This window comes from Oncorhynchus mykiss, chromosome 6 (genome assembly GCF_013265735.2).
Source record: "Oncorhynchus mykiss isolate Arlee chromosome 6, USDA_OmykA_1.1, whole genome shotgun sequence".
Lineage (NCBI taxonomy): Eukaryota > Metazoa > Chordata > Actinopteri > Salmoniformes > Salmonidae > Oncorhynchus > Oncorhynchus mykiss.
In genome coordinates, this window is record NC_048570.1 from 87,666,327 (window position 1) to 87,685,376 (window position 19,050).

The window sequence follows — 19,050 nt, forward strand, 5'->3', positions numbered from 1 at the left end:
GACCTCTGAGACTATCACAGTGCAGGTGCATTTATACGGAGACTTGATTACACACAGGTGGATTGTATTTATCATCATTAGTCATTTAGGTCAACATTGGATCATTCAGAGATCCTCACTGAACTTCTGGAGAGAGTTTGCTGCACTGAAAGTAAAGGGGCTGAATAATTTTGCACGCCCAATTTTTCAGTTTTTGATTTGTTAAAAAAGTTTGAAATATCCAATAAATGTCGTTCCACTTCATGATTGTGTCCCACTTGTTGTTGATTCTTCACAAAAAAATACAGTTTTATATCTTTATGTTTGAAGCCTGAAATGTGGCAAAAGGTCGCAAAGTTCAAGGGGGCCGAATACTTTCGCAAGGCACTGTATATCTATCCTACTCTGCCTTTCTAAGGTCTTCGAAAGCCAAGTTAACAAACAGATCACCGACCATTTCGAATCCCACCGTACCTTCTCCGCTATGCAATCTGGTTTCCAAGCTGGTCATGGGTGCACCTCTGCCACGTTCAAGGTCCTAAACGATATCATAACCGCCATCGATAAGAGACAATACTGTGCAGCTGTATTCATCGACCTGGCCAAGGATTTAGACTCTTGTCAATCACCACATTCTTATCGGCAGACTCTTGGTTTCTCAAATGACTGCCTCGCCTGGTTCACCAACTACTTCTCAGACTACTTCAGTGTGTCAAATCGGAGGGCCTGTTGTCCGGACCTCTGGCAGTCTCTAGGGGGGTGCCACAGGGTTCAATCCTCGGGCCAACTATTTTCTCTGTATACATCAATGATGCCGCTCTTGCTGCTGGTGATTCTCTGATCCACCTCCACGCAGATGACACCATTCTGTATACTTCTGGCCCTTCTTTGGACACTGTGTTAACTACCCTCCAGACGAGAATCAATGCCATACAACTCTCCTTCCGTGGCCTCCAACTACTCTTAAATGCAAGCAAAACTAAATGCATGCTCTTCAACCGATCGCTGCCCGCACCTACCCACCTCTCCAGCATCACTACTCTGGACAGTTCTGACTTAGCATATGTGGACAACTACAAATACCTAGGTGTTTGGTTAGACTGTAAACTCTCCTTCCAGGCTCACAATAAGCATCTCCAATCCAAAATTAAATCTAGAATCAGCTTCCTATTTCACAACAAAGCATCCTTCACTCATGCTGCCAAACATACCCACATGCGATGCACTTACTTGTGCCCGAGCTCGTGGGTGACGGTGAAGGCCAGCGGCAGGCCCGTGTCCTCACTGATGCTGCAGCTGCGGTGGGGCTGACACATTCCTGCCACATGAGACAGGCCCAGGGTCTCACAGGGCTTATTGATGGCCGTACAGATGTCCTTTCTGAGGAGAGGAGGGAGAGGAAAAGGGAGGAGAGGAGGGAGAGAAGACGAGAGGATGAGGGAAGGAGAGGGAAAAGGAGGAAAGAGGGAAAGAAGGAGAGAACAGAGGGAGATAAGGACTGAGACATTGTAATAAGGAGCACAACAATGACCTTTAACATCATCACTTCCTATTCTTGACATGTGTTTAATGTGCTGAATCTATCAAGACCATGACCGGTGGGATGAGTCTCTGTGGAAAAGCTACTTAAATTAAAACAATTGCAGAAAAGTACAACTCAGGAGCTCCAACTACCTTCTGAAACAGGTCCAGGGAATGTCACCAAATCTCTGGAAATATCCTTGTTGTGGCGCTGCTCAAATTAAAGTTCTGGTGGAGCCTCTAATTGCACTCGTTTGTCAAACAAAAGGGTCGTAGTTTAATGAGTGGCTTTGAGTGGAAAGCGGTCTCATCAAAGAGATGGAGCGAGGGAGGAAAAAAAGGTCTATTCAATTAAGAAGGGAAAATACAATTCGTTTCTGGTGGTAAACTACAACGAATAACAGTCAGGCCATCAATGGGAGGGGAAGGTAGGCAAAGGATCTCAAGGCTGTTTTGTTCCAGTATGGTGTTCTACACGTAATGTCTCACATTCATTCCATTCATCGTTTTAAAAGGACTGTCCTCCATGACTGAATGGTGAGGAGGAATACATTTTGGGCGTTTCGAGATAAATAAAATAGAACAAATGCTTACGGGGAGGATCACTTCCTTCAGCTTCGAGGACGGCACCGAAAGGTACTACTATTCACAAAGCACAAGTAAAGAGAGGAAAGTATACTGAACAAAAAATATAAACGCAACATGTAAAGTGTTGGCCCCGTGTTTCATGAGCTGAAATAAAATATCTCAGAAATGTTCCATGCACACAAAAAGCTTATTTATCTAAAATGATTGGGCACAAATTTGTTTACATCCTTGTCAATGAGAATTTCTCATTTGCCAAGATAATCTATCCACCTGACAGGTGTGGCGTATCAAGAAGATGATTAAACACCATGGCCATTACACAGGTGCACCTTGTGCTGGGGACAATAAAAAGCCACTCAAATATGCAGTTTTGTCACACAACAAAATGCCACAGATGTCAATTGACTGATTTTCTTATATGAACTGTAACTCAGTAAAATCTTTGAAATAGTTGCATATTGTCTTTATATTTTTGTTCAGTATACCTCCTCTCTTCAATAGACCGCAAATGGAATTCAGCCTTGGTGGGAGTGGATTACCTGGTGAGAAGGACAGCCACGTCGTGATGGACCGCGTGTTCTTCTCCCTTCACGTTAAGCCGTTTCTGCCACTTACAGAAGCTGCTCAGGCTGTTGTCAGCGTGGTGGGTGATCTTCAGGTCTTCCTGCCAACCACAGGGATGTCATCGTTACGTAAGACAATGAAACATCAGATACCTTCATGAACAGGGGTGAGGTTTCCCAAAGCTGTGTAGCTTATGGCATCTGATCTCATAATGACATCATTTCCTGTTTGTAAACTGGTTCTCTGGTTGTGAGACCTTTATCTGGTCGTTGTAGAGCAGTAGTCAAGTAAACACAGGTTACACACCTTTTGTGGGAAAAAGCATTGAAAGAATAGGAAGCATTACAACCAGAGAGTTTTCCCACCAGTTTTGATTACCCCTACATCACTGCTTTAGAGGCATTTAAAAGATGTTGCTGTGTCTACTAGACAGCCATTCTAGAAAGTAATACAATTGGCCATATTATCATAGCTTTGAACTATTAGCTCTTGATGAAGAGTTAGATTCACCTTCAGTAGTCAAAACTACATTCAAGGTTCAAATGTGCACTTTCAAGCATGATTATGACAACCCATTAAGATCCATATTATGGCCAACCACAGACTTTACTCTGCGGGGATGTAAACATCGACAGTCTAGGAGTCTACCCGTAGGAAAAGGGAGCCTAAACGATATGGTTGTGTGTCAACGTATAGACACTACAGTGTCAGTGGAATATGTGAAAAAAGGAAGAACCTGTTTTTTATTTTAATAAGTTCAAATATTATTTTTTTTAGCAGAAGTCAGTGCAAACGAACGTGTTTCGGCGACAGGCTTAGTCAGCTTTAGACAAAGGCTTTGCCGAAATGCCTCCGTTTGCTCTGACCTCTGACCTGCTAAATAAATACATAAAAAATGAAAAGAAAACAGGTTCTTCCTTTTTTCAAATGTTTGCCTTTTGAAATCGGCACCCAAATACTTTTTTCGACTACAAACTTTTGAGTTGATCTGGCCAATTCCTCTTTCAAAATATAGACATGAAACAGAGACCTCTAGAACAGTTCCAGACGATTTGGTTAGGGAATGGTTAGGAAACTTACCCTACATGCCCTTTCTCAGACTACATCATTCCCATTAGCCAGTAGCCACGACTTCAGAGAGATTTGTTTCAGCACTAGCTACACATTACACTTCCTAACACATTGTGGGAAGGGTGTAGGGGCCTATACTTCCTACACTGGGAGCCAGTGGTGTTCTGATGTAAAATGCTGTTTGAAGGATGTATCTGAAGAACTGGCTGTGATGATGACAAGGCTGAAGGATGTAACTGAGACCTTGGCTATGATGATGACGACAAGGCTGGAGGGGAAAGAGGATAGAGACAGTAGTCAGATGGGGCTAGCGCTATCCATCTCTCACTCTCTCGCTCTCGCTTTCCTTCTCTCGCTAATGAGCTTCTCTGTTATCACCCCTCCACCAACAAAGTAAATCTCTAGAATGTTGCAGTGCAATAGACAATCCTTTCCCCCAAGACTAGGATATTATGGCACAACATTACAAAGATGGACAGTGAAATAGACACTGCTTCACAGTTGAATAAACAGAAAGGCAGGTAGCAATGTACTGGCTCTCGCTCTCTCTTGTCTCTATCTCTCCCCCGTCTCAATCTCTCTCATACGGAGTCGGTCATCGCCTGCAGTCAGAACTTCCTCAGATCATTACACAAACTAATAATATTATTTTATTGTTTACGGAAAATGACATTGGAACTAGTTTAGACCAATTACCAAGAGCATAACTGCTTAGTTTCAAGCGACAATGCATGATCATACACTAGTTTTAACAAGAGTGGAATCTCGACGCCATGAAAAGAAACGTAACTTCGCGACATCTTTACAATGTGCGTCACATATTCCATTTCCTCGTATGACACTGGGACTCAAGCCACTTGAATCTGTTATTGCAGCCTACTGGTGTTAGGATTTGTGATCAATTCATAATTAGCTATTTTTGTGTTACCTTGTTTGTTGTTGTTTTATATGGCTAAAATCGAATTAAAATATCTTGCTGTGGTCAGTCTGACAGTTTTGTTTTAGGATAAGATTAATGGTCATTGTCATTAAGATCTGGCAGTCATTTTATGCCACAAATGAACCCTTTGTAAGTCTTTCAACACTGATTCACTAAATCTGTCTTTAAAACGGAGCTCCAATGACAGTGGTTTGCTAATGGTGTTTTGTAACGTGCAGGCCTGAGCTGTGGTTCCCTTACCTCTTCCTTCTCCAGCAGGATCAGACGAACCACTACAATGTTGATAGGGTTTCCAATGCTGGCATCATGAAACAACCCCGACACCTGAAACAGAATGGACATGATTTAGACTCAGTGGGTTGGGCCAAAAACCTGTCCTTCTCAACAAATAGGCAATCCAGGACCATTATGTTGTATTGTCTTTCATTGAGACCACGTGTGGTATACAGTTCATATGAGGTATATCACAATAATTATAAATAAAGGACTCTCTCGTCTACTGAGGAATGTTTCCTACTACACTGGCAAGGCAAAGCAGACAGTGATGATTAGTTATACATGAGTCTGTCTGGAAAATCCCTTCAGAAACACAAAAGAATGATTGATAACTTTGGTCAACTTTCTGTTCCCTGCCTCCCGGGTGGCGCAGTGGTTAAGGGCGCTGTACTGCAGCGCTAGCTGTGCCACCAGAGACTCTGGGTTCGCGCCGAGGCTCTGTCGTAACTGACCAGGAGGTCCGTGGGGCGACGCACAATTGGCCCAGCGTCGTCCGGGTTAGGGAGGGTTTGGCCGGTAGGGATATCCTTGTCTCATCGCAAACCAGCGACTCCTGTGGATGCATGACTTTCAACCTTCGTCTCTCCCGAGCCCGTACGGGTGTTGTAGTAGTAGCTACTAACAATTGGATACCACGAAATTGGGGAGAAAAAAGGGGGTACATTTTTTTTTTTTTAAGATTTAAAAATAAAAAAATAAAAATAAACTTTCTGTTCCCTGCTCACATTTCTCCAAAGCAACAATGTGATGCAGAAAACAACATCCACGGGTCTCACTTCTGCAGATTACAGTATTAACATGCTCCATCTTTCCAGTTGAGGTTTAGGAGACAGATGGCCAGGTTATCTGAACTACACAATTACCTGGTTCAGGAGGGTATAATACTTCTTTTCCTTTAGGTATTTGGAAAAGCTCTATACACACACACACACACTCCTTCCCTCCCTCTCCTCATTCCTTTCATCCATCCCTTGCTCCCTCTTATCTCTCAAGCTGTTGTAGTGAATTAAGGGTTCCTTTGATTCTCTGGTAACAACAAACAACCACTGCAGGAGCAGCAGCAGCTTTCACCCGGGCTGATTAGCAACATCTTGGAGGCAGCCGCCCACACACACACACCTCAGTTTTCAGGTCACATTGTAATACACACACACGCTGGCTTTATGTTTCTAGTCCTACATTAAGTAGGGGCTCAGGAGGCTCACTGAACGGGTGCTAGGGTGCCTGGTTAAATAGAAAGTGAGAGCTCATTTTCACTAAGAACTATTTCCCTTCTCCAGGAGGAGGGAGGCATACGACATCAGACTAATAATGTGTTTGAGCCAAGTGCTGGGTAATGCATTTAGACTGGTTTAATCAGCCCCAACTCTTCCAGGGTTACTTATACATTTAGACTGGTTTAATCAGCCCCAACTCTTCCAGGGTTACTTATACATTAAGACTGGTTTAATCAGCCCCAACTCTTCCAGGGTTACTTATACGTTAAGACTGGTTTAAATCAGCCCCAACTCTTTCAGGGTTACTTATACGTTAAGACTGGTTTAATCAGCTCCAACTCTTCCAGGGTTACTTATACGTTAAGACTGGTTTAATCAGCCCCAACTCTTCCAGGGTTACTTATACGTTAAGACTGGTTTAATCAGCCCCAACTCTTCCAGGGTTACTTATACGTTAAGACTGGTTTAATCAGCCCCAACTCTTCCAGGGTTACTTATACGTTAAGACTGGTTTAATCAGCCCCAACTCTTCCAGGGTTACTTATACATTTAGACTGGTTTAATCAGCCCCAACTCTTCCAGGGTTACTTATACATTAAGACTGGTTTAATCAGCCCCAACTCTTCCAGGGTTACTTATACGTTAAGACTGGTTTAATCAGCCCCAACTCTTCCAGGGTTACTTAGTCCTCGTTATGTTTAGAAGTCAAGGACCCAATGCTGACACCTTTCCTGTTCTGACTTGGAGTGTGATAAAATAGCGGACCTATCTGACGGAAAGAAGCAGACGTTCAAAATAGACGCGTTAAGGACAGCTTGTCTTGAAGTAATCCATCTAATGAATTGTGTGGATAATTTTGAAGCTGTTGGGTAGACAACCACTTGTAGCTGTCAAAGCTAGACCTATCCAATAAGGTGGTGTCTCACACTGCAGCATAGGAACTGATGAACCTTGAACAAGCGCCACACATTGTAATGACATAAACATAAAGCAGGGCTAGCCAACCCTATTCCTGGAGAGCTACCCTCCAGTAGGTTTTCACTCCAACCCTGTTCCTGGAGAGCTACCCTCCTGTAGGTTTTCACTCTAACCCTATTCCTGGAGAGCTACCCTCCTGTAGGTTTTCACCCCAACCCTGTTCCTGGAGAGCTACCCTCCTGTAGGTTTTCACTAAAACCCTGTTCCTGGAGAGCTACCCTCCTGTAGGTTTTCACTCCAACCCTGTTCCTGGAGAGCTACCCTCCTGTAGGTTTTCACTCCAACCCTGTTCCTGGAGAGCTACCCTCCTGTAGGTTTTCACTCCAACCCTGTTCCTGGAGAGCCACCCTCCTGTAGGTTTTCACTCCAACCCTGTTCCTGGAGAGCCACCCTCCTGTAGGTTTTCACTCCAACCCTGTTCCTGGAGAGCCACCCTCCTGTAGGTTTTCACTCCAACCCTGTTCCTGGAGAGCCACCCTCCTGTAGGTTTTCACTCCAACCCTGTTCCTGGAGAGCTACCCTCCTGTAGGTTTTCACTCCAACCCTGTTCCTGGAGAGCTACCCTCCTGTAGGTTTTCACTCCAACCCTGTTCCTGGAGAGCTACCCTCCTGTAGGTTTTCACTCCAACCCTGTTCCTGGAGAGCTACCCTCCTGTAGGTTTTCACTCCAACCCTGTTCCTGGAGAGTTACCCTCCTGTAGGTTTTCACTTCAACCGCAGCTGTAACTAACCGGATTCAGCTAATCAACCAGGTAATTATTAGAATCAGGTGCAGTAGATTAGGGTTGGAGTGAAAAGCTACAGGACAGTAGCTCCCCAGGAACAGCCCTAAAATAAAGCAGAGTATAACACCTTAGTATGTCCTTTGCAACATAGATGTGTGCTCTATACAAAGGTGTTTAATGTGTTTGGATGTGTTCTGATCTGTTCACAACAACACTGAGTAATATTTACCTTCTCCATTGAGTCATCATTGGTCAGAGTGATGCATTGTGGTCATGGACCAAAGCTTTTGGATTTCACGCTTGAGAAAATGAGTCATTACCAATACTTACAGTGGTGGTCAAACGTATCAAATTATAGGCCTACTTCGTCTGATTTAGGACCAAAAGTTGGTCCAGTGAAATTTACAAAGCCACACCAAACCGTAACCTTATGTGGGTATTGAATAATATTGGGACTTTTGAGCTGAGCTGATATTATGAACTGAGTTTCAGGGATTTGAAAAAATTCCCCTGACATTGGTCAAATCGGGATCCCCTCCGTGGAAACAATATGAATGTACATTTTTTTTAAATGTTTACTTTGACTTTGTGTGAACGTTTTTTCAAAAATTATCCTGACATTGGTCAAATCGGGATCCCCTCCGTGGAAACAATATGAACGTACATTTTTTTTAAATGTTTACTTTGACTTTGTGTGAACGTTTTTTCAAAAATGATCCTGACATTGGTCACATTGGAATCCATGACCGTCCCTTGTTGGTGTCAAACCAACTTCTAACTCTGCAGGCAGGGCTTCGTCATAGTGACATTGCAGACAGCATATCCCCAGCACAATGTATGAAGAGACTCTTTCATCATAAATGCTATTTGTCCCCGAGTCCCAGTACTTGCTCCACTGCCGAAGGCAGGGAAAGCCTTCAGTATAAAAGAGATGAAACGCATAGCTGAACAAATAGCACTGCACTGGAACTCAAATAGGCATTGTGCCTGCTGCCATGTACCCGACTGAAACAACTGGTCTATCATACTAGGTACGGTCCAAACTGTTCCCAACATGAAAGGCGTTTTGAAGTGAAACTGCACACCGCCAATGTATCTGTCGTTGTAATGCCGAGAATAAAAAGACCAGTAGTTTAGATCATCATCGAGACACATTGCTCTCTCACTAGCTGCATTTCCTTTCACCCAAAACACTATTATCATTTTGGGGAATAATTAAATACTCTGTCATCCTGCATGTCAATGTAGTTTGAGGACAGCATCCCACAGAAGACAGACGGACAGTATCACGTGAGAGCTGTCGAAATACCATCTTTCTTCACCCTTTTCATGAGTTTCAACATGGCCGTCCTCACACTAGTCTAGTCAACACACTTAGACAATGGAAAGCTCCTGCATCTCCCGAGGAAGATGATGACATCTCTGTTTGTTTTGCTTCGGGGCAATTCCATGGTAACAGAATTAGGGAACTCAGATGTTTCACTTTAAAATGTACAGTCGTGGACAAAAGTTTTGAGAATGACACAAATATTAATTTCCACAAAGTCTGCTGCTTCAGTGTCTAGATATTTTTGTTAGATGTTACTATGGAATACTGAAGTATAATTACAAGCATTTCATAAGTGTCAAAGGCTTTTATTGACAATTACATGAGTCAATATTTGTAGTGTTGACCCTTCTTTTTCAAGACCTCTGCAATCCGCCCTGGCATGCTGTCAATTAACTTCTGAACCACATCCTGACTGATAGCAGCCCATTCTTACATAATCAATGCTTGGAGTTTGTCAGAATTTGTGGGTTTTTGTTTGTCCACCCGCCTCTTGAGGATTGACCACAAGTTCTCAATGGGATTAAAGTCTGGGGAGTTTTCTGGCCATGGACCCAAAATATCGGTTTTCCTCCCCGAACCACTTAGTTATCACTTTTGCCTTATGGCAAGGTGCTCCATCATGCTGGAAAAGGCATTGTTCATCACCAAACGGTTCTTGGATGTTTGGGAGAAGTTGCTCTCGGAGGATGTGTTGGTACCATTCTTTATTCATGGCTGTGTTCTTAGGCAAAATTGTAAGTGAGCCCACTCCCTTGGCTGAGAAGCAACCCCACACATGAATGGTCTCATGATGCTTTACTGTTGGCATGACACAGAACTGATGGTAAGCGCTCACCTTGTCTTCTCCGGACAAGCTTTTTTCCGGATGCCCCAAACAATCGGAAAGGGGATTCATCAGAGAAGATGACTTTACCCCAGTCCTCAGCAGTCCAATCCCTGTTCCCTTTGCAGAATATCAGTCTGTCCCTGATGTTTTTCCTGTAGAGAAGTAGCTTCTTTGCTGCCCTTCTTGACACCAGGCCATCCTCCAAAAGTCTTCCCCTCACTGTGCGTGCAGATGCACTCACACCTGCCTGCTGCCATTCTTGAGCAAGCTCTGTACTGGTGGTGCCCCGATCCCACAGTTGAATCAACTTTAGGAGACGGTCCTTGTGCTTGTTGGATTTTCTTGGGCGCCCTGAAGCCTTCTTCACAACAATTGAACCGCTCTCCTTGAAGTTCTTGATGATCCGATAAATGGTTGATTTAGGTGCAATCTTACTGGCAGCAATATCTTTGCCTGTGAAGCCCTTTCTGTGCAAAGCAATGATGACGGCACGTGTTTCCTTGCAGGCAACCATTGGCTGACAGAGGAAGAACAATGATTCCAAGCACCACCCTCCTTTTGAAGCTTCCAGTCTGTTATTCGAACTCAATCAGCATGACAAAGTGATCTCCAGCCATGTCCTCGTCAACACTCACACCTGTGTTAACGAGAGAATCACTGACATGATGTCAGCTGGTCCTTTTGTGGCAGGGCTGAAATGCAGTGGACATGTTTTTGGGGGATTCAGTTCATTTGCATGGCAAAGAGGAACTTTGCAATTAATTGCAATTCATCTGATCACTCTTCATAACATTCTGGAGTTTATGCAAATTGCCATCATACAAACTGAGGCAGCAGACTTTGTTGAAAATGTATCTTTGTGTCATTATCAAAAGTTTTGGCCACGACTGTATACTAAACAAAAACGATTGATTTCAAAGTTTAACAAACCGTAGAACTCTAAGCACAAGGATTGGCAATGTGTTTTTGTCAAATGTTCAGTGGAAATTGTTAAAAGTAGTTGTGCAGCATAGAGTTGTTTTTTTTACTTTGAAAATCAAATGCTTTTTGTTTGATATATATTTTAAAAGTGAAAAATCGGAGTCTCAGTGTAATTCCGTTACCGTGGAAGTGCTCTTCACTCACTGTATGATCACTACAGTCTCCCTTGACACAATAACAGGAGGCTGTGGAGTTGAAAGCAGAGGTTTGCTGGGCTGAAAACAAGACACCTGAGAGGATGTGGAGGATAATGTGTGTTTCCTCTTCTTCTTATTGTCCACTTGATCCGGTGAAGCCAGGGGAGCTCTCTGTTATTGAAATCCCCTTTCCTGATACACCGTCCTGTGCTAGCCCTCCTTGACAGCTGCAGCCGGACCCAACAGTTACTGTGTTTTGGAAAAAAGTTTCCTAATGCGCTCCATGGCAATAGAGCGAGGACGAGGTCAGATGACTTGGCCTGGCCTCCGTCCAGGAAGTGCTAAAAACACAAGGGTCAGTGCACAGGAAGTTGTAGTCATTTGGAAAATGAAAAAAAATATATATAAAAAAGAGGGATGAGGGCTACAGGACATGGGGAAGGAGTGATAAAAGAGAGGGATGAGGGCTACAGGACATGGGGAAGGAGTGATAAAAGAGATGGATGAGGGCTACAGGACATGGGGAAGGAGTGATAAGAGAGGGATGAGGGCTACAGGACATGGGGAAGGAGCGATAAGAGAGGGATGAGGGCTACAGGACATGGGGAAGGAGTGATAAAAGAGATGGATGAGGGCTACAGGACATGGGGAAGGAGTGATAAGAGAGGGATGAGGGCTACAGGACATGGGGAAGGAGCGATAAGAGAGGGATGAGGGCTACAGGACATGGGGAAGGAGTGATAAAAGAGATGGATGAGGGCTACAGGACATGGGGAAGGAGTGATAAAAGAGATGGATGAGGGCTACAGGACATGGGGAAGGAGCGATAAAAGAGAGGGATGAGGGCTACAGGACATGGGGAAGGAGCAATAAAAGAGATGGATGAGGGCTACAGGACATGGTGAAGGAGTGAAAAAAGAGATGGATGAGGGCTACAGGACATGGGGAAGGAGTGATACAAGAGATGGATGAGGGCTACAGGACATGGGGAAGGAGTGATAAAAGAGATGGATGAGGCCTACAGGACATGGGGAAGGAGCGATAAGAGAGGGATGAGGGCTACAGGACATGGGGAAGGAGTGATAAAAGAGATGGATGAGGGCTACAGGACATGGGGAAGGAGTGATAAAAGAGATGGATGAGGGCTACAGGACATGGGGAAGGAGTGATAAAAGAGATGGATGAGGCCTACAGGACATGGGGAAGGAGCGATAAGAGAGGGATGAGGGCTACAGGACATGGGGAAGGAGTGATAAAAGAGATGGATGAGGGCTACAGGACATGGGGAAGGAGTGATAAAAGAGATGGATGAGGGCTACAGGACATGGGGAAGGAGCGATAAAAGAGAGGGATGAGGGCTACAGGACATGGGGAAGGAGCGATAAAAGAGATGGATGAGGGCTACAGGACATGGGGAAGGAGCAATAAAAGAGATGGATGAGGGCTACAGGACATGGTGAAGGAGTGAAAAAAGAGATGGATGAGGGCTACAGGACATGGGGAAGGAGTGATACAAGAGATGGATGAGGGCTACAGGACATGGGGAAGGAGTGATAAAAGAGATGGATGAGGCCTACAGGACATGGGGAAGGAGCGATAAGAGAGGGATGAGGGCTACAGGACATGGGGAAGGAGTGATAAAAGAGATGGATGAGGCCTACAGGACATGGGGAAGGAGCGATAAGAGAGGGATGAGGGCTACAGGACATGGGGAAGGAGTGATAAAAGAGATGGATGAGGGCTACAGGACATGGGGAAGGAGTGATAAAAGAGATGGATGAGGGCTACAGGACATGGGGAAGGAACGATATGAGAGGGATGAGGGCTACAGGACATGGGGAAGGAGTGATAAAAGAGATGGATGAGGGCTACAGGACATGGGGAAGGAATGATAAGAGAGGGATGAGGGCTACAGGACATGGGGAAGGAGCGATAAATCAAAACATGTCACAATACTAACAGAACAGAGATGAGGGTGAAACACATGGAAGCATCTAGCATAGGTATTGACCCAGCCAAGATGGGATGTTTTGGATGATGTTGTTGATATGGATGTTACATAACATCGCCTACATACAGTGACAACAGAATTACTGTCAAGGCTGCAGCCTACCTAAGCAAAGAAGCTAATGTGTAAATCAAGTTATTTGAAACTTAGTTCCCTAGAACTATAAGCAAGTTACTGGGATGGATTTAGAGTAGGGTCAAGAAGTTTGCACTGGAAATAAAAGAAAGGGCATTTCAGCCGACCAAAGGCTACTTCCAGCTGACACCCAGCACACTAGCCCATATTTGGTAATAGTGGGAATCAAACCCACAACTTTGGTGTTGCTGACACCCTACCAAACGAAAACCCAGTGAGACAGAGAGGGCTAGCAGACACGATGTTCATGACAGCCAGTACAGACGGCTAGCAGACACTTACGATGTTCATGACAGTCAGTACAGACGGCTAGCAGACACATACGATGTTCACGACAGTCAGTACAGACGGCTAGCAGACACTTACGATGTTCACGACAGCCAGTACAGACGGCTAGCAGACAATTACGATGTTCACGACAGCCAGTACAGACGGCTAGCAGACACAAACGATGTTCATGACAGTCAGTACAGACGGCTAGCAGACACTAACGATGTTCATGACAGCCAGTACAGACGGCTAGCAGACACTTACAATGTTCATGACAGTCAGTACAGACGGCTAGCAGACACAAACGATGTTCATGACAGTCAGTACAGACGGCTAGCAGACACTTACGATGTTCATGACAGCCAGTACGTAGCTCTCCACGCCCTTGGTGCCGTGGTACTCCACCATCTTGGAATCGGCCACCACCAGCGTTTCCACCCACTTCTCCCTGCTGATGGAACGCTGGCGTATCCTCCTCTTCCTCCGCTGGCGTCTCTCCCAGCGCTCCCGTTGCCTCTCCACACGCTCCAACGCCGCAGCGGGATCTGAGGGCGGAGCCATGACAAATATTGTGGTTGTAGAGTTGTAGCTTTAGTATTGTGTTTAAAAATAGCATGGAATAAGTCAGACTTTTTTTGTGTTATCCTTGATTGGTTTGAACTTCGACCATATATTAGTAAGGGATGTTTATGTAAAACGTGTTATGTGTTTGATCAGGTCAGTTACACCAACTATAGACAATAGTGAATTTATCCAAAACTGTACATCATATGAATGAAGAGTCAGCTAAGTGGCAACAGCGTTAGAACCCTATACAGTACACACTGATGCATTGTGTTGAACATAACATGTACTCTATAAAGAAACATACAACAGAGACAATTCAGTCTTTTCTAAATGTCTTGAGGGAATTCAAGTGAGCGTTACGCACGCTTAACCCTGTGAGAGAGGAAGTGGGGATGCATGCTTGAGACAGAAGTTTACAGTCTGGTGGAAGAGGTTTTATTTCCCCCCTAAAATGCCTGGTAAGCCAGATGATCTTTCCTGGTTCTCTCTAGCATCCCCAGCCATCTGCAGGATATTCCAACAATTCTCTTGACCTATTCCCTGTGGGTGAAGTCAACCAAGACTCCAGTGAAGTGCACGTTCAAGTGAGTTCCAAAGAGTTATTTTCAAAATAGTTCAAGTCCCGGGGCCTGCAATGAATTCCTAATGGCATATTTACATATCTCTCTTGCATAATACTGCCTCTCGGATATTTCATCCGGCAATGTGTTTCAGGGCTTAATTAAGGCTCCTGGTATTTCAAACAGGCCCCATTGCCAGCCCAACTGTTCCTAGGCCGTCTTCCTCCACCTCTAGAGAGTGGAATTCAGTGTGTGTGTGTACAGTGTATGTGTATGTGTTTGTGTGATAGATCCAGGTTGGGATAGGGATCTCTCAGTGCATCGGCCCTGTTTCAATACTTAGAAAATGCATCCTCCCTTCCATAAAGCATGACTGATCTGGCACCATCTGGATGGGTCTGGTTGGATCTGACATGTAAAATCAGTTGTTGTCAGAAGTGGGATCTTTGTTTTGTCCAATCCGACCTGGTGAGATTGGTGATTAGTTCAAGGAAGGGAAGGAAAGGTGCATCTTTAAAGTATTGGAACAGTCACATCCTCTAAGGCCTCTATAATGGAGTGTGTGATGCCAGGTCAAGACGGGAGGCTTCACCTTTGACCCCACAGGTACCGTTGGTGGTATGGTCTCCAGAGATGGGCTGTACCAACTGGCTTTGGGTGGGGGAGGTGTGACGCTTGTAGATAATGTGGACTTGTGGTGCCGTCAACTCATCACTAGACCGCTCCAATGGCCGGATAAAGAACTCCTCCTGGGACAGCTTGAACAGCCCAGTCTACAGAGGGAGGGAGGTCAGTGTTGCTTTTGTTATGAGAAAAACATAGTGATCATATTGTACAGGGAGAAAGGGCATCAGAATTGCGTTATTATTATTTTATTTATTTAAATGGTCCTAAGCAAGGACATTCTATGGAGTGAAAGTGAGGTCAAAATGTATTATACAGTATATGAGAAATATAGTGATCCTATTGTACAGGGAGAAAGTTGGTCAGAAATGCTTTATTCATACAAACAAATACAGTCGTAAGCAAGCACATTGTTTGGGTAGAAAGAGGGGAATAAAACAGTAAAACACATTCTACTGGGAGAACAACTGCTTTGATATGGGAAGAATAGAGTTAGCACATTCTACTGGGAGAACAACTGCTTTGATATGGGAAGAATAGAGTTAGCACATTCTACTGGGAGAACAGCTGCTTTGATATGGGAAGAATAGAGTTAGCACATTCTACTGGGAGAACAACTGCTTTGATATGGGAAGAATAGAGTTAGCACATTCTACTGGGAGAACAACTGCTTTGATATGGGAAGAATAGAGTTAGCACATTCTACTGGGAGAACAACTGCTTTGATATGGGAAGAATAGAGTTAGCACATTCTACTGGGAGAACAACTGCTTTGATATGGGAAGAATAGAGTTAGCACATTCTACTGGGAGAACAACTGCTTTGATATGGGAAGAACAGAGTTAGCACATTCTACTGGGAGAACAACTGCTTTGATATGGGAAGAACACAGCACATTCTACTGGGAGAACAAGGGATCACAACTGCTTTGATATGGGAAGAACACAGCACATTCTACTGGGAGAACAAGGGATCACAACTGCTTTGATATGGGAAGAACACAGTTAGCACATTCTACTGGGAGAACAAGGGATCACAACTGCTTTGATATGGGAAGAACACAGCACATTCTACTGGGAGAACAATGGATCACAACTGCTTTGATATGGAAAGAACACAGTTAGCACATTCTACTGGGAGAACAAGGGATCACAACTGCTTTGATATGGGAAGAACACAGTTAGCACATTCTACTGGGAGAACAAGGGATCACAACTGCTTTGATATGGGAAGAACACAGTTAGCACATTCTACTGGGAGAACAAGGGATCACAACTGCTTTGATATGGAAAGAACACAGTTAGCACATTCTACTGGGAGAACAAGGGATCACAACTGCTTTGATATGGGAAGAACACAGTTAGCACATTCTACTGGGAGAACAAGGGATCACAACTGCTTTGATATGGGAAGAACACAGTTAGCACATTCTACTGGGAGAAAAAGGGATCACAACTGGTTTGATATGGGAAGAACACAGTTAGCACATTCTACTGGGTGAGAGATGGGTCAAAATTGCTTCAGAGAGAAATAAATGCAATCAGCTTCATGAAAATGTGCCATTAGGTTACAGTATTACATAAACGCAAGTTATCTTGGGATTTATCATGTGATTATTTTCCCTTCCCTTTGGGAGCAAAACAAGGACATATGAGAGAAAACGCACCAACTGAAATTGAGTCATAACTATAATGGCTAAATCGCGAATGCTCCGCAACAATGATTTAGACTTATGACAGTCTTCAACCCAGCAGTCTGTCCTCTGGGCTTCTGGCTCAGCCGTAGCTGTGGAACTTAGAGCGAGATGTGGCATTGTGCCAAATGATATATCCAATTGCTATCATTTTAAAGAAACAACATTTCCAGTCCAGTAAGTTCCCCTCCTCCAGGTTGAAAGAGTTTAAAAGGACAGATTCACTATACAGTATATACACCTTGGATTCAACTAGAAGTTGACTGGTCCAGAACATGGACATTTCAGAGGATACTCTGAGAAAGTTTCCCCATTGGCCAAAAGTCCCTTATTGTGGGGAAAACAAGCATTTACAGTCACTTAAACTTAGAAGTATCACAAATATTTAGGTTTGCATGCAAATGTTTGAATTTCTAGAACAAATGGAAAAAAGGCAGAAATTGAGAGATATTATTAGAAAGGAATACAGTAATAATGAACAGTATGATGTTGTTGATAGGGCTTGTAGGGAGAAAGGAATACAGTAATAATGAACAGTATGATGTTGTTGGATAGGGCTTGTAAGAAGAAAGGAATACAGTAATAATGAACAGTATGATGTTGTTGGATAGGGCTTGTAGGGAGAAAGGAATACAGTAATAATGGAACAGTATGATGTTGTTGGATAGGGTTTGTAGAGAGAAAGGAATACAGTAATTATGGAACAGTATGATGTTGTTGATAGGGCTTGTAGGGAGAAAGGAATACAGTAATAATGGGACAGTATGATATTGTTGGATAGGGCTTGTAGAGAGAAAGGAATACAGTAATTATGGAACAGTATGATGTTGTTGGATAGGGCTTGTAGAGAGAAAGGAATACAGTAATTATGGAACAGTATGATGTTGTTGGATAGGGCTTGTAGGGAGAAAGGAATACAGTAATAATGAACAGTATGATGTTGTTGGATAGAGCTTGTAGGGAGAAAGGTATACAGTAATAATGAACAGTATGATGTTGTTGGATAGGGCTTGTAGGGAAAAAGGAAAACAGTAATAATGAACAGTATGATGTTGTTGGATAGAGCTTGTAGGGAGAAAGGAATACAGTAATAATGGAACAGTATGATGTTGTTGGATAGAGCTTGTAGGGAGAAAGGAATACAGTAATAATGGAACAGTATGATGTTGTTGGATAGAGCTTGTAGGGAGAAAGGAATACAGTAATAATGAACAGTATGATGTTGTTGGATAGGGCTTGTAGGGAAAAAGGAAAACAGTAATAATGAACAGTATGATGTTGCTGGATAGGGTTTGTAGGGAGAAAGGAATACAGTAATAATGGAACAGTATGATATTGTGGGACGTGGACAGCAGTCACAGAGGAGAGATGGGATGTGGACAACAATCACAGAGGAGAGATGGGACGTGGACAGCAATCACGGAGGAGAGATGGGACGTGGACAGCAATCACGGAGGATAGATGGGATGTGACAGTGAACAAAGAGGAGATGTAGAATGTGGACAGCGGTCACAGAGGAGAGGTGGTATGTGGACAGCGGTCACAGAGGAGAGGTGGTATGTGGACAGCGGTCACAGAGGAGAGGTGGTATGTGGACAGCGGTCACAGAGGAGAGGTGGTATGTGGACAGCGGTCACAGAGGAGAGGTGGTATGTGGACAGCGGTCACAGATGTGACAGTGAACACATGCTTTATGATTCAGTTTGAGTGACCTACACTAGTGGATAGGTAAGACAATGAGAGGTAAATTGATCATGCGTAATCACAACACAGGCTCCATCGCTTGTTCTGTTCATGGAAGCATGATGATGTTTTTCACACCCACATGTCATCGATGACATCCAGCCTGATTTTAGATGAAAGGCGCTCTAACACTTGTGATGTATCAAACGCATCCTCTCAAGCACAGCTCACAGGTCCCTTCACCAACCAGTCACTGGTTTTCCATGGATGGTGCAATCTAATAATATAACTACACTAACAGAACAGGAATGAGGCCAACAGCACGTAATGAATTCAGAGACAACTATAAAAAATAATACTTAATAAACATCATCTGT

General features: G+C 43.8%; 1 protein-coding gene across 1 annotated transcript in view; it reads right to left on the minus strand.

The window, feature by feature from the left end:
• LOC110513865 (A disintegrin and metalloproteinase with thrombospondin motifs 7) overlaps positions 1-19,050 on the minus strand; it is a 146,837-nt gene that overhangs the window by 120,091 nt on the left and 7,696 nt on the right. Inside the window, exons 3-7 of the mRNA XM_036981387.1 lie at positions 15,266-15,446; positions 13,895-14,091; positions 4,904-4,987; positions 2,628-2,752; positions 1,210-1,359 (exon numbers count right to left, since the gene is read on the minus strand). Of these exons, the coding sequence (XP_036837282.1) occupies positions 1,210-1,359; positions 2,628-2,752; positions 4,904-4,987; positions 13,895-14,091; positions 15,266-15,446 (737 nt within the window). The remainder of the gene's footprint in view (positions 1-1,209; positions 1,360-2,627; positions 2,753-4,903; positions 4,988-13,894; positions 14,092-15,265; positions 15,447-19,050) is intronic.